Source organism: Thermobia domestica, chromosome 10, assembly GCF_964235325.1.
Source record: "Thermobia domestica chromosome 10, izTheDome1.hap1.1, whole genome shotgun sequence".
NCBI lineage: Eukaryota > Metazoa > Arthropoda > Insecta > Zygentoma > Lepismatidae > Thermobia > Thermobia domestica.
In genome coordinates this window covers 19724429-19741854 of record NC_137463.1, presented here as the reverse complement: position 1 = coordinate 19741854, position 17426 = coordinate 19724429, and the positions used below count along the sequence as shown (strand labels likewise).

The 17426-nt window shown below is 36.1% G+C and overlaps 1 protein-coding gene across 1 annotated transcript in view; it reads right to left on the bottom strand.

Moving 5' to 3' along the window:
• GatB (glutamyl-tRNA(Gln) amidotransferase subunit B, mitochondrial) overlaps positions 1-17426 on the bottom strand; it is a 40589-nt gene that overhangs the window by 17409 nt on the left and 5754 nt on the right. Inside the window, exons 2-5 of the mRNA XM_081727858.1 lie at positions 15927-16074; positions 11756-11869; positions 6763-6935; positions 4939-5087 (exon numbers count right to left, since the gene is read on the bottom strand). Coding sequence (XP_081583984.1) covers positions 4939-5087; positions 6763-6935; positions 11756-11869; positions 15927-16074 — 584 coding nt within the window. The remainder of the gene's footprint in view (positions 1-4938; positions 5088-6762; positions 6936-11755; positions 11870-15926; positions 16075-17426) is intronic.

Genomic DNA, 17426 nt, shown 5'->3' with positions numbered 1-17426 from the left:
ACGTTTTTATTTTCCTCGTAAAACAATTTCTTCTGTTTCTTTAAGTCAAAGGAATGATAGTCCTGGGCACTTTTAAAACGCTTTTATACTTAATTAGAGAAACTGATTACTCACACATTGTTAACAACGTAACCCAATGATATAATTTCATCTTCAGAGAGAAAATGCGACTGGCTGCGTTTTTATCTTCTACCTAACCGGTGCTCCAACCTCATGTTTAAGAATAGTTTACTTTTAGCGTCTTAGCTTTCGTCTTCCAACTCCACCTCGCATCATATGACAGTTTCGATCAACCGTGATATACTGATGACAGGAATAGAAGCTACTACTGTTAGGGCGACAATACGTCTCGTTTTGATCGGGACAATCTCGTTTTAGGGGCGTGTCCCGGCCGTCCTGTCAGTAGATGGAAAAAAGTAGTATTTGTCCCGTTTTATGCAAATGAAAGAAGTAAATAACAAACCAAACACATTTACTCCTTGTAAAGGTATTAATAATTAATAATAACAAAGAGAGAGAACAGTACTGCTCGAAAGGCAGCAGAGGTTTTAGCGGTTGCTTATTTGTTGAACTAACTTCAACGTCTCTTTCCTTTTTCATAAGTATCGAAGTACTTGACCCCGCCTTGTAACAAAGAGAGAAAGAGAGAGAGAGAGGGAGCTCTGAGATCAGGGCGCTAATAAGAACAAAGGTAATCCTAAAAGTCCAGGGTTGCAAATTCAGCACCAGTAGCAATCCTAGCTACATTCATTTCCCTTCTAGCCATTTTATAGCCAATTTTCATATTCATTCTTATGTCTCTAAAAATAAAGTCATTGTAAGTAAATTGTGTGAAGGTAGAGGAAATTTAAACGCGAATATTTTTAACGCCAAATTTCTTACGGGATGGCGAGAGATGCTGGCAGATTGGCAATACTGCAAAAGTCAGTAAAACGGAGGTGTTCCTTGTCTACAGAAGATTTTATTCTTCTGAGGATATATTTTATAGCTTATATATATTATGTTATATTACAATATAAATGTATTAGTATTGCTAAGGTAAACAGGAACTAATTTACGCACTGACCTGTTTCTCATTTCTCATGATTTTTGAAAAGCCGGAACCTGTCCCGTTTTCAGCTAAAAATTTTATGGTCACTCTAACTACTGTGGACTAATAAAAGCAGAACTTCAGTCCGATATGTCCTGCAAGGATTTTTTGAATGCACGAAAAAGGATGTGAGACTGCTAAGAGGTGCAAAATCTTCATTGAAAAACAATTTAATTACAAGGAAACAAAATTTTGTGTAATATGCATTTTTGTTTTATATGATACTATTTTTAATGATAACACCCCAGATTTCCAACTAAAATTACTCCACGTTACAATGTGAAACCATATATTTGTTGTAAATCCTGAAAATCAAGTATCTTCCTTTTTTAACTTAAAAAAAAAAGAAAGAAAAGAAACTTCCTTTCTCTCTCCCTCTGAAAACATCTGCCAACCAGGTGGGTGCCATGTTGGAATACAGGGTCATGTAGTTATATGATGATATTATCAGGTTGTAAGGAGCTAGCGTTTAGTGAAGGAAGAGAAAACTAACGGTAGGCCGAACTGCAAGGCAGTGAAACAACAAAAAATAAAGAGGAAAAGTGTATAATAGGGGAAAAAAGGGATTGTAAATGAAAATGAATGAAGAAACTAACAAAAAGTGGGAAATAATGTAGAATAAAAAATATGCAGGACAAACAATAATAAATCAAGTGAATTTCGTCCCACATTGTCAAACTACGATAGATTTCTAAATTGTCGGGATCCAGTCTCTAACAAGTCGTAGTAGATTTTCAGTTTCGGTTCAACGGATAGATAAACGGAAAGATGGAACTTTCTTTCGGAGCGCTGACTCTGTATCAATAAACCCCGGGATCGATTCCCGGTGGAGACACTAGGTTGAAAAAGTGTAAAAACTTTTCTTCAGGCCACTCATCCTGAATGAAGATTTCCTCATTCACTCTAGGCAAAATGTCAAGATAGTACCTAATATACAGGTACCAGGCCGCTCCACACTCTTTTCTTCCTTCTCTTTCCTCGGACGGCATGATCGCCAAGGAATGTCATCTTTCATACGTGACGGGCTAACATGGCCATACATGGCGAAAGCCCAGAAATCTAATTCCTAAGCTAACCTGTATCAATAAACGATTTCGGTATCTCTTACCATTGGATTCGCTATTGAATTTTCTTTTATGAACACACAACATTAAAACTGAAAGTAGTAGATTTCTACAACTTCTGGTTTCGATACAAGGATTAGAGCTCAAATACAATCTACTCGTGTATAGCTACATCTATACCAAAATCAATTTTTCGCTACATATTGTCATTTTTGCGCTTCGGAAATCAATATTAACCCCTTACTACATGCCGTGCCATATATGACACATACCCTTTTTTCACTTTAGCTTTTTTGTGATTTATCAAAGGCATCAAATGACTGTTTTGTCTGCTGTGTGAGATATTGACGTGTATGAATAAGAGATTTTGGGGTCATCTGGCATATTCTTTGTGAGTTGTAAGAGTGTCATATATGGCACTTACTTATTTCTCGTGGGAATTAAGTGAAAAATCTAAAATTCAAGCTTTAATTCATTTTTCAAGTTCCCATATGAGGGTTTCCAATGCTGATTTTTTTTCGCTAAAAGAAAAAAAATCATGCAGAAAGGGGTTAAAACCAGAATGATGTAGCAGAATTCTACCACTTCCGGTTTCAAAAAAGAGATAAAGACGGACTGGTATCTGTTCCTGGAACACTAATCCCATACCATTTCTCGCAATGTTTCGTCGTTCTTTTCTTATGGCGATAAACACTGGAACCGGATATAAAAATTTCTACCACTTCCGGTTGGTACAGAGGGTAAGAACGGATATGGAGCCTATTCTTGGAACATTAAATTATATGAGGGGAAAAACAAGTATCTCACTATCGTTTACCGTTCTTATTCAATATTGAAACATGAACTTGCACTTGCACTGGATTTCAACAACTTAAAACGGTTTCAGTAGAGTGACGATCTAAGAAGGGCTCTCTTCAGGATAATAAGTGCACAAAATTTAATCTGTGGACATTCAAAAATTTACATTATGAGGGACAACTACGTTTTTTGTTGTTTATCCATCTCAAGGAGGACATACAACAAGCTAAAGTGATTTGTCAAGTGGAAACTAAATGTGATACATAATTCATTATTGTTTGTTCCGAAAAAAGAACTTTGTGTTCGTGTTCCACTTTTGTTTTACAGGACAATAATATGAACAATAACCTATTGAACAACCAGCTACACCAAAAGTTGCGATGCCGTCCAAGATTACAGCGTTGATCAAAATTATCCAGGATTATAAAAGAATATTTGTCACGGAAAAAAGGTAGAGGATATTTGTCTTCTGAAATTTACTCTAATTATTGTTTTAACAAAATTCTGTTTGTATAGTGAACCACAAAATATTTTACCGCCTGTTAATCAATTCCTATCTACGACCATGCAATTGAAGTTCTAATTCTGTAATGTAATGTTAAACTTGTTGAATTTTTCATGATATTGAATACGGTGATTGAATTAATGATAAGGTTACAATGTTAGATTACAATAATACTTAATGATAAAGCTTGTTCTGAAAGGAGATAAATGTTCGACGTGATATAATTAATTTCAGAGGGTTATCCAAATATTTGAGGGAAGGAATTTTGCTGTTCGTTATATTCTCCTGATCTACCAAACTGAGACTGAAATTATCCAAATTGATATTATGCTCTGAACAATAAAACTGTGTTTTGACAAGGAAAATTTGGTAATTAATGTTTTGTGATTATGGCATCCTATTATGTGATGATGAGCATTTCTCTGTGGGAATTTCTCTCTTATATCTCGTTCCACCATCTGAATGAAGCCCGAACGTTGTTCTTGTATATCATATGAGTTGACGTCACGAGATCCAGATACTATTGACATATGAAACAAACAACAAAAGGGTACAGTCCATTCTACTATATATTTCTTCCAGGGCCGGCTCTACCATATGTGCAACACGTGCATTTACACGGCGCGGAAAAATATGTCATAACTATTTATTTAAAATAAATATTTCTGGTTGGAAACAGACTTCATGATGATGATAGTTAAATTTACTAAGCTAACTTATTTGAATACTACATTCACAAATCATATGAAGCACTAATTTAATGTCACATGGACAGTGCTAAAGCAAGTGATCAAACAAATCCCAGTTCTCAATTAAGAACTCAATTCTCGAATAGTAGCGAACACCTGTTTCATTTAGTTACCTATCACAGTTTTCATATAAAAACTAATCTTGTCTTTGTCATAAACAAGTTTCTTATCATTGAAGGTGAAAAGAAGTATTTAAAAAAATAACAGATGTAGAAGGAAAATCAAGAAATAAAGATAAAAGAGGTAGTTGCACTGGAATTGCAAACTAATATATTGAGATTGAATCTTGATATTAAAAAAGGATTACCATCTTTCCTCTGCAGGTGTATTCCTTTATCTTTCACTAACATAATAGATAAAGAAAAAAACAGATACAACGAGATTGTATTTGTGGTGTTAGGCCTTTCTGAGTGCGAGTGCATCTTCCCTTCCTTTCGTTGTTCATGATGGGTTAACATACTTAAAATCGTGGACTTTGAGATTTGATCTTTCTGGGAAAGGGGGAGGGGGGCTGCCAATGATGCCATTGCACGGGGCGGCAAATTGCCTAGGGACGGCCCTGATTTCTTCATCTATTCTAATTCCATATTAATTAATTAGAATTTAACTCAGATCAAAAGAGAATTCTGTCTTTTTAGTTCTGAAAATAATTCTCTCAATTCTACAGAAACTTCTGTGCAAAGCAAATAAACTAACTTCAATGAAAAATAATAATAATAAACACATAATTACCTTCCATTTTGCACGAACATGTTCCTAATCTCTGCAGAATAAGAACTACCTCTTTTATTAAGCAGGCAGCTTCTTCTCCGTCCTCTAAGTCAGGTGCAAATACAAGCTCCATTAACGGTACTCCTGCTCGATTCAGGTCAACTAAACTCCTTTAATAAATAAATAAATAAATAAATAAATAAACAAATAATAAAAATAAAGTAAAGAATGTACGAGATAACTTACTAACTGAAGTGTGTTTATATTAAAAATACTAATACAAATTGAAAAAAAAAAATGCGAGGATGATTCAGAAACTAATGCCTCCAAGGTGATACTTTTATTTGTGTTTGACAGATAGCACCGATACAGGTATCAGTGGAAAGCTTGCAATGTCAACTACAAATGGTGACATCATTTTTCAACGTAGTCCCCATTACAGGCAACATACTTGCGCCAACGCGAAATAAGGTTTTTCATCCCGTCGGCGAAGAATTGTAGTCGCTGCTGGCGACACCACTGCCAAACTGGCGACACCATTTCCACTTCCGCGTCACAACTATACCGTTGGCCCTTAAGGTGATCCGTAAATTTGGGGAACAGCCAAAAGTCGCAGGGCGCAAGATTCGGCCTGTACGTAGAATGAGGCAGAATGTCAACAATATTTTGCCAGCAAATGAGACAACTTTGAATTTTTTGGCGAAGGAGAGGACGTATGGCGGTACTCCATCGACTGACGCTTCGTTTCCGAGTCATAATGGTGTATCCACAACTCGTCGCCAGCAATGAATGTTCCTGGCCGCAGACCTTCCGCAGTCAGAAATTCAATAGCAGCCCGCTGTTTCAACTGGACGTCACCACTAGATGTCATGGATTACTCCATTACTCTGGAATGAGAAAAGGTAAGATGGTGAAACAAGTGACATTCTGTGGTTTAAACATCAGTGTATTAATGAGAAACAGTTCAGAATATTTGCAGTACTATTGACCGAGTAGTGGGCTTGGAGGTATTACTTTCTAATCATCCTAGTATTAACTTTCAATCTATCCTTACTCCAGGTCCTGAATTTTTACTTTGTCCGTTCCAACCATAGGGGAAAGAAACCAGCCACCTACATCTGATGCACTGGTCTGGTGGCTCCACCTCACTTGACTTTGAGTACAACACGCAGATTAAGACAAAAGACAATACTTTAAATCTGAAGTATCCCACTTCTAACTCGTACGCGGTGTCTTATTAAAATTTCAAAATCAAATTTTGTGACTTTTTCGTGACCTTTTCTTTACCAAATCTTAAAATTTTGTAACATTCTCAAGTGAGAATTTAGGTGCAAATTAAGCCGAATTTTCATACATACGATAGAAGCATACTTTGCTTGCGATTTGGTAGCGTCTAAAGCCGACCATAGACATTTTTGATGGTGAATTTTGACGTTTTATAGAACGAAATTTTCTGATCTGCACTTATATTTGTAAAGATAAAAAAAAAATTCGTGACCCAAAAGCTAAATTTCGTGACTTTTTCATGACTTTCGTGACCAATAGACACCCTGTAGTAATAGCAGTTACCAACGCTAGCCTTGGGAAACCCACCATATTTCTTTCTAACGGTCTATGAAGCAAATAATAATGACAAAAGTCGATGTGCTGACCACATATAAACCAAGCAAAAGACTTTGGTCATCCATAGCCATTTGTATGGGCACTTTGGTTTTAGCTTTATCAAAGCTTTATGATAGTTTTATAATTAAAAAAAAAAAAAAAATGAAAATAAAGCAAATACTCTTACACAAGGTATCTTTCAATATTTCAACATATCAAACAAAATGAAAATGACAAATTTACCTTTCACTTTCTTCATCATGGAGAGATTTACCGCTGTCCTGTTCCAGCTGAATCTGAGATATTTTAGAAACTTTTCTATATGGTTTACGATTTATTTCTGGGCTAAATACAAGATATTCCAGCTCTCCATGTCGTGCAAGAGGTAACCGCTGTTGAGTTATCTGGTAACCAGCCTAGAACGACAAAACATTTGTAACATTCTCAATCCACTATATGGAAGAAATATATCATTTAAGATCAAATAAGATAGTTACAATTCCACAGAAGAGAGAAGTTAATAACTTGTTATAAGAATCAAGTTTTATAATTTATTTATTTATTTTAAACTATTAGAAATCCCTGTATTCTTCGTGCGCAAAGAATACATTTATGGAAAATACTTGAAAGATATATTTGAACCCACTTATCCCATTAATGATGCGTATTTGAATCAAAGTGAAATAAATAAGAAAAAAATGACCCAATTGCTACGTTCAAAAGTGCATTTCAGACAGCGCAACTGTAATTCATTGCGAAGAATTTAAATCCCCCTTCCTCACTTACCATGCTCATTGTAATTAGTGACATGATAAAAACTCAACCCAAGCCAAGTGCTAATTATGTTTCAAAGTTGATTTCAAACGGTCCTTCCTGGAGGAGCACAAAGAAACTTTAAATCTATTTAATAACATTTGGTTGAGATACGATGAACGGTATGGCCTTAGATAAATGTACATCACGACGAACGGACCAACAGATAGATAGATGTCGAAATATCATTTTTTTCAGTATCTATGGACCATGAAACATGTAAATTCGTTGAAATCTCGAATTCAATTTTCATCACGATCACCAAACTTCCTTCTTTCTTTTCGTCGCTCGAAAATAAAAGACAAGAAAAAAAAAACAAGAAATTATACTTGATAAATTAAGGAATTAGCCTATTTTATTTGAAACCAATTCTTCTATAGATGTGAAGTAAATGATATACAAAGAATGAAAAAGTTCGCGACTGGCTCGGTATTTGGACCCAGTTCTGCGGCTTACCATACAGATGCGTTGACCACTACGCTACCCAGTTCGCTTTCTGAATAGCCATACATTCTTCCAATCTTGATGTTGGTGCTCAGCTTAACCACCATATCTATGGAGGAATTAGTATGGTGAAAATCAATTATTTACACAATTTATCAACATAATAGAGATTCAACCGTCACGGGATTGATGTAGACACTGAGTTGTCCAGGCACAATAAGAACTGTAGAATAGTTCACGTGGTCTGAGTGGTTGAGCACAAACTTCAAGATTGGAAGAATCTGTGGCTGTTCGGGAAGCGAAGTTAACAGAGTAATGGTTAAAGCATCAGGACGGTTGCCGGAGACCCGGATTCGAATCTCCGTCCAGTCACGTATTTTTTAACTTTTCGAATATCATTAAATACGAGCCTCATGAAAGTTGCAGTAAATAATTAAAAAAGATCCAAAAAATCATCCAGAGAAGACCTGGAACCAAAGTTAATAACTTATTATTGACATTTTTTTGCTGCTTTTTACACATACAGAAACTAATTAGTTCCTGAAATTAACAGAATTTGTTCTTTATTTTACGAAAGGGGGCGCGGTGGCTCAGTGGTAGAGCGTTCACCTCTGGTGCTTGGGGTCTCGGGTTCGATCCCAGCCCCCGCCAAGTGAACTTTGTGGTGGACAAACACCGTGCTCGTGGGCTTTCTCGGGGTTCTCCCGTTTCCTCCCACTTTCTTCATTCCACCATTTCACTCATCTCTCACCATCACCGTCTCCTTTAGCCTAACCGACATAACCGTGGGACGTAAAACTCAAAGATTTCATTTCATTTCATTTCATTTATTTTACGAAACAATAACTACTTGTTTTTAGCTAGAGTGGGTACTTCATTTTATCTTCAACCAATTCATAAAGCTACTTTTCCACTTAAACATGAATTTATGCGCACCGAAGACGTGAAAGCAATAAAACAATCTTACTTCACTTACGAGGGGAGTCCAATAAGATATATTTCTAGAGAGAAAGGGAGAGGCGGAGCATAATGACACCTGTGGGGAAACCTGCTGCGCAATGTGAGGTCAGTCGGAGCAATGCAGTTCCCATGAGCAGAGTAATTGTGTTACGCCGCGAAGCGAATGTTTGTGTGACGCTGCGAACAATTGATTTGCAGAAGTTGGAGCACCGCTGTCCCAAGACTTGGACTTCTTTGAGGAGGACCAGGACAAATTCGTGGCTCAACTGATGACAGGGGACAAAACCTGGATCCATTATTGGGATCCTGAGAGCAAGCAGCAGTCCATGCAATGGAAACACCACGATGACAAAGGCTATTTTTTTTCTCTCTGGGATTTCTTCGCTGCCCACAAAGTGGCGACGGTGCACAGACCTACATGGGAATTACATCAAAAAACAGTGATGAGTAGGTGACCCTATCTCCATTCCTTCCTGTCTAAGTAGATAACTTACTGGACGCCCACGTATGTATTGTGTAAACGTAATTTAATCAATATTTTGGCTATAAATTGTGAGCCTTGAACAGGAAGATATTATAAGGTTTTCAGAGATAGTGGCATAAAATTATTTAATTACGTTTCATTCATTTCTGAGTTTAGGAAAAAGAAAGAAAAAAAAGCATTGTAACATATTTCGCTTGCCACAAAATAAGGTAATAATAATAATAATAATAATAATAATAATAATAATAATAATAATAATAATAATAATAATAATAATAGTAACTCGCCTCCCCCAATAAAATCTTACAATTAATTAATAACGGGAAACGTTGATCTGAAAGAACAGAATGAAAATACCAAATATATTAATAAAAATATATGTTACAAAGCTTTCTTTACTAATTGTTAAATGCAACCTATTTTCTCCATCTATTTTCCCGTTTAGATCGGTTATAATTATTCTTATGTTGTACTTTTCAGTTCTTCGTAGAAACTGACTTCAGCACACCTTTCATTTTGTCTGTAAGCGAATGCTACGTATGTCATGTCACGACACCTTCAGTTTGATGTATAACAAAATTCTATTCCTTACTATAAATATTATTATATCTCTAACTATTATTATTAAATTCTACTTGGACTATGGCAGCACGATACTGCTCTTAACAATCCCGTTCTTAAGCTATAAGAGTTGGCTTTCTTATTTATAAAAAAAAAAAAAAAAAAAAAAAAAATGAATGAATGAACTGTTTAATCACAATACTATTCCTTTCGATGAACTTTACTTACCTGAAATTAAATAAAATTTCTAGTTTTGCATTCCACGACTATGACAAAAAGAAACGAATGATTAATGAAAGGGAATGATTATCAAATAACTGGCGGAATGAGAATGTGGGAGGAAACGGAAGAATCTCGAGAAAACCCACCGATATAATGTCCACACAAATTCACATAGCTGTGAAATCGAACCCAGAGGCCCCATACACCAGGACTGAGCACCCTTCCACTAAGCCACGGTGCTCTCCTAATCCACCATACTTCTTGAATCCTTAGCGTATGTTCTTTAATTTCAATCATAATCCGGAGACCTGCTGTCCTGACCGATGTTGTTCCTCAGTTCTAAGGTAACGCTGAGAGGGTACCTTTAAATATGGGGCTTCCTTTTCCCTACTGTATGTTGTTTGATTGTTACTGATTCCAATACGCATTGTCCTCGTAAACTGAATCTGGAAGTTTGTTACATAAATAAAAGCATAATAGACACATGGAAAAGTATAGAGACATATCATAAGTAAATAGACACCTTGTAATTCAATTAATGTGATGATTTGAAGGTCATTAGTGGTCGTAATTTGTCTTTTATGCCAGGTGTAGACAGTCCTCAAGAGAAAAACAACACTGTCGCAACCAAAAAGAGTCAAAGAGTCAAGTGATCTCAAACGTGTTCGGATAGTAGGGTAATGCGACCTCTGTGCAAGCTGAAGACAAATTCCCTAAAATCTTCAGATTCCATTCTCCACCATCAATCAAATTATTACTTAGTTTAAAAGATATCAAGAGGAAAGCGTGAGTCCACGTTCTGGCCGACCTGGCTCAATGTAACGCCAGTTGAAGGCTACCAAAAGGAACAAACTACCAAGTCCAACCCTGCAGACGTGGCAGAACACCTGAAAGTGAGCCGGATTATAGTTCTCAGATATCTGCATTTACTAATCTACTATGGAAGGGGGTGAAAGGTATAAACCTTTTGCTTACCACAGCCAATATTGCTAAACGGAAATAGTGGGCAACAAACATGGTGCGGCACTATGTTTAATTTTGGTGCCAGTAATTTTCTCTGATGAGTTCATATTTTTCCAATTTTCATTCAGGGGAGGCATGGGTCTAGACAATATCTTCAAGAATCCATTTGGATCGCTCACATCAAGGATCAAATATGGAGAGTTTTTACTGGTGGTATGAGGAGCCATTTGGAGCTCTAAATGTTCCAAGTTGCTGGCATGTGTTGGCATGCTCAACAGTGCCGGATACGGAGCGTAATATTCCTAAAGATAATTTCCACTGAATTGCTTCCAAAAACAACAACTCTGTTTATGGAAAATGTCACTTCCTGCCATACTGTCAAAACACTCAAACCTGGAAGACACAAATGGCATCCAAAAACTGCCACGAGTCGTCAGTTCCAGGATATAAGCCCACTTGAACACCTCTGGGCTATTCCAGATCGTACCATCAGACGGTATTCCCAAAAACCCGCTTTCCGTGAAGAATTTCTGCAATCCCTGCGTAAAGGATGAGCGAAAAATCACGGAATTCATTAGTTCCATGGCCCAACGGATTAAGATTTTGCTTCAAGCTAAAGGTCGATCAACAAAATATTAACCTATATCCTTTTGTTACGATTTTGTTTTTGTACCAAGTGGGTACAGTTCAACAACGCGAAAAATTCATAAATAGAGGTATATATTTACTTATGGTATATCTCTGTACGTATTCAGAGCTCAGAATATTTTATATAAACTTAATACTTACAGGTAAATCAGCGTAGAAGTAATGCTTCCTATCAAACATTGATACAAGATTTACTTTGCATGATAAAGAAAGTGCTGTTAGAACACCAGCCTCAACACATCTTCTGTTCAATACCTGTAACGAATACAAAATACTAGCAATACATCAGATTTTCTTTATACAGTACATTCTGCACAAATTCATGAAACTTCTTAATTCAAAAGTACTATTGTTGTGAAATATAAAATTTTACAGTATTAATATATAAATCTGCACTATATATCAAAATGGAAGGTATTATCAATAATTTTCAACAAAAACACACCAGGAAGACCAACCTAATATCTGATAGTGACACAAGAGTGAAACTTTTTCTCTAATATTCATTTTCTTTTCTTCTCCTTTTCTTACACTCTGCTGACGAAGCATCCAAACTTTGAAAGCTAAGTGTCTACCGTATATTTACTGCTTTTAGTTTATTATTATTATTATTATTGTGCTGCTGGACAATATGGCAGCGAATACCAGGTGATTCAAAATGGTATTCCCGACTTCGTTAATTTATTATTCGAATAGTAATGAGCTTTTCTTGCCAATATAACTTACTCCGTGTTTTACTCTGTGCATTACACAATCGAGATGAAAGCATTTTTCGGGAGAATGACGCACAAACATCTGGCGTTGCGAACAGAAAAGTTAAAATTTAGATTCGTCGGTACAAAATAAATTCTTCCATTGCTCATCGGCGCAGCCTTCATGTTTGCAATGCCTCCTGCTCGGAGTGATATTTTTATTGCAAAAGCGGCCCAAGACCAAAAATATGCAGGTTTTGGACCACCGTCCTATCTGGTGCCAATTGGGAACGACTCTTTCGTAACTCTGTTACTACTTTCAAAGCGGTTAAACGTCTATTTCGTTTGTTTACAGACCTAATGAATCTGTCTTTATGATAAATTATTACTTCTGGATAATCAGTTTGTTTCCGTATAATATTTACACCAGTTTGTGACTACTTTTCAAGAGTCTGACGAACTGCATCGACTGATATATGCAACTACTGAGATAGTTCTTCTTTCTCAAAATGATTACTTGAGCATGTGATTTGACATTTAACTCACCCTTTATCTTCTGCATTTTATAGTGTTTGCAAGTTGTTCCCACTATTTTACTGGTTCACATGAGTGAAAACATCACAATCGAATACCACAGTTTCTCACCCAATTTTATCCAAATACGACACGAATTAATAACGCACATATAACTGTGTGTCAAGTAAACATACAAGTCTTGATAAGGGTTCGTACAAACCCCACTAGATGTGGTTGAAACGAAGCATAAACAGACAAAACGTGACTTTAGTTGTCTGTTCGTTAGTTATCTGTTTACTGCAAAGCTATTTTCCTCAATAACTGTAAAAAACGAAATCTTCAAGTTTTACATCCCACGGTTATGCCGGCTAGGCTAAAGGAGACGGTGATGATGAGAAATGAATGAAATGGTGAAATGAAGAAAATAGGAGGAAACGGGAGAACCCCAAGAAAACCCACACAGATGGCGTTTGTCCACCACAAAGCTCACTTAGTGCGAGCTGGGATCCAACCAAAGACCCCATGCAAAAGAGGTGAACGCTCTACCACTGAGCCACCGCGGCCATCCTCAATAAATGTGTCTCAATGTAAACAGAATCATGCATTTTTGTATTCTTAAATAACAATGTTGTCGCTTTTACAAAACAAGACCGAAAACAGGGTTCGTATAGATACAATGTCTTTTATTTGGAAAATTCTGAAAAATCGGTGGTGTGTTTACATTTTTGACAATGAGTGTACATTCGTAATATGTGTAATTATAGGTACAAGGTACGGGTTCCAAAGCAAATTTCGGTGACAGCTCAACTGCCAAGTAGCTAACGCGTGTTCTTTCTGTGTGTGTGTGTGGTCTCATGTTCTATTCCCAGTACGGTGTATTTGTCTCGCATAAAATGCCGATTACTGGTTCGGATCCCAATTTAAGTAGCAACTTCCGTCTCTTACAGCCTCGATGCTGAAGAAAGATTTTAAATTCCAATCAATTAACTGAATATAAGCCTATCGACTTGCCGTAAAGAAACCTCCGTTCTATTAACATCTCTTATGACAGGTAGGCAAGAATTGTTAACAGATAGCATGGATTCCCATACGTCTGATAGGGGATTTATTACATTGATTACAAGCCTACACACAGCCTCAGACAAAAGACTATCTTTGAATAACATCCTGATATAAAATAAAAATTGACCCGAGGTATAAGATGTTAAGGATTTCATTCTTAATTTTACGCAACATATACTAGTATAAGATCAGACTGTTTCACCCTGATTGCGTGGTTTATTCCTCTTTGGGAAGAATTTAAACTGCCTATAAGTCATTCGCCGAAATTACTGCAAATTGAACAATTACCCCTGTCCCGGGTTCAACTCCCAGTGGGGACACTCGTTCGAAAAATTGTAAGAGTTTCTTCAGATCAGCCATGCTGAGTGAGGTTTTCTTCCTTCACACCAGGCAAATGCCGGGTTGGTACCTAACATATAGGTCCCAGGCCGCTTCCTTTCTTCCCCAATCCTTTTTTCCTTTCCTTTCCACGGATAGTGTGCGCGCCGAGGGACGTCATCCGTCATACGTGAGGGGCTAATATGGCCATAGAAGCCGAAAGCCCAGAAATCTGATTTCTATGTCCTAAGTCCTGAACAATTACAGTCCATTTGACACAACTTGTCTTTTCTGACAGTTGCTTTCCTGTTTTTTTTTTTTTTTCCCTTCCTGCACGTGGTCATAATAATCAGTAGAGCAACCCACATTGTGCTTTATTTTTTTCTTTAATTATGCTTCATTTTATCTAAATTATGCTTTATTGTTAATTTTAATCATTGTTTTACATTAATCCTGTATAACGTATAATATTTACTATACATTAAATATTCTAAATATCTTAATCTATTTATTAATATTTTATGCAACCAGTTTCTTACATATTTAATGAACTTTCTACTTAATGCACTGTAAAGAGATATGCTTTACTCGAGTCAGTTTTTTCTATTACTTGTGTGCGCCTTAGAGGTGCATATATACTAAAAGGGAAAGTAAAAGATGCCACCAAAAAGTACAGAAGGTGCTCAAGTTCAAGAGGTATACATAACAATATACAGAGGAGTTCTTGTGTACTACTCATTGTTGGCGGAAAGTTCTTTTTTTTTTATCTTTTTTCTTTTCTCCACATCAAAGAATTACACCAAAAAGTTTACAGAAATAAAAATAAGCTTTTCATTGTTGCATTGTTATGTTCTCAATGATTTTGCAATGTAAATATTGGTTTTAAAAAATATTAATACGGTATGTTAAACTTGCAGTTAAACATAATTTTCCAAGAACTGTGCTATATATTTTAAATTATGCTTTATTTTCTAAAATTATGCTTTATTATACTTTTAAAATTAGTTTCTTCTGGACCCCTACAAAACCACAACCATGTTCAAGGTATTAACCATATGTGCAAATTGCTGTTATGCTTTTGGGTTACTCTAATAATCAGGCAAAAAGAATTGTTTCAATGGCAACAGCACGTTCAGCCAATTATAGTGGCTCATTTCTCTCGCTCTGCAATGATAAACATTCCACCCTTTCCACACGTTACCAATCTAAATACAAACAAATGCACATTGTTTTAGTCGAATGTCAACTTGAGCAGTGGACCTCCTGGTTATTGAGAGCAATCTTTTCAGTTGTCTTTTCTGTCATTTAATTTTATAAAACTAAGATTTACTTGCAGCGAATAATTTCGTGTTTCAATACCCGACACAAAAGCTGGCAACACAGCATTGAACACCACGTGCGCGCAGCGAGCTGTCAGAAAGGACTAGTATCAATTGCAGTATACCCTCAGTGTTTTTTTTTTTTTTTTTTTTTTTTCACAGTTCTGGTGTGGATTTGAGCTATTTAAAATAACATGGATTACATAAAATGTAGGAAATTTCGCACCTACCTACTGTTGAAACTGCAATTGCCCAGAAGTTCGCAGTAGTATTCAGTGAACGAAATACAGGAAGCATAACTTGTTTCCAAAGAAAGATAAAACACGCAACCCCAAGGTGGAATAGAACCTGAGATACATATATATTAAAGATATTATGAAGAAAACCCAATAATAATGCTCTTACGGGCAGTGTGCCAGGAATAGCACAATCGAAAAATGATACGCTCGAATTTGTTGGCCTGCCAAATTCAGTTGATGCTCCTGAAAATAATTTTGATTCTGAAGAAATCTGTGCATGTACTTCTAAACCAACCACTCTTTTCCATTTGGACCTGTAAAGAAAAAAGAAAAAGTTAAGTTGTTAGTAACACATTGGAACGTGCACTAAACTCTGAATAAAAAATGGCTACTAATATTCACTTAATTCTATTTAACCCTACCTTCGTATCTTTTGAAACAATCAATTCAGTACTTCTTATGTTTTACATATCATTAGTATATTTTTATTTCACAAGTTAAGATAACGGTACTACATGAAATACACAAAATGAAAGAAAGAAAAGTTTGCCTGGTTGCAGTATGTCAGTGCCAACGATCTTCGTACCTGAGATATTTATATTTATGCAGTGGTCGAAGTGAAACTGTATGCGATGGTATGCCATACCGCCTCTGGTTTTTCAGCAATGACGACATACCGCCACTGGTTTTTCGGTGACCAAGACATACCGTCACTGGAAAATGGATGCTAATATACAATACCTTTAATAAATCCATTTTTACACATAGTAATTCACGAATAGCTTTGCACATCAAAGATTTTAAGTTGGCAACACCAATATTTTTATTTTCTTTTTCCTAATACTTTTTGTTTTTAAACTGAGGTGTATACAAAGAAGTTTACCCCTTGCTCCTAGGCAAGTGCTCGTGTTGGTTGTGTTTAGGATAGCCAACCGTCCGGTATTTTGCCGGACAATTCGGTTTTTGACTTCCATGTCCGGTGTCTGGTACGAGCTCAAAACCGGACCCTGAATGTCCGGTAAGTTTTCATCTTACTAGTTCTATTTTCTGTTCTATTCAGATTATTTTGGAGTGACGAAAGGAATCGTTAGTTAATGAACATGTTTAAAGTAGAAGTTATAGTCAAGTCTCTTTGATATCGACCTCTCGAGCGCGGAGTTTGGTGAAGAGTTGAAGGTAGGAAAATTTATTGAACATATTAAAACTGCTGAAGGTCAACAAAAGTATAATTTAAAGTGCAGCTAGCACTGCTTCATTCTCAGCTACATCTTTCAATTAAATAATGTATCCAGATCCAGTAAAAATATGAAGGCATTATGAGACATTACCAGCCCCAGCGAAGCTAGTAGATCTTATTTTTCAAGTATATTTCGTGTATGCCATAATTATATTTGCTTTTCTTTTTTAAATGCGTTGTATTATTGATGGTAAAGTACAAAAATTATTTGTGGCAATCAATCACAACTAAAATAAGTTTAATATATGCTTTAAAAGCAACTAAAGTTATTAAATTCGAACTCCGAATCGCTCAATTTCATGTGAAGTAATTGCTTTCAAGTTGTTCACATTTTTAACAAACAATTATGTGGCAATCTTAAGACTATACGTACTTCAGGAGGGTGTCCAGTATTTCTATTTTCAAAAGTTGACCAAAGTAGTTGTGTTG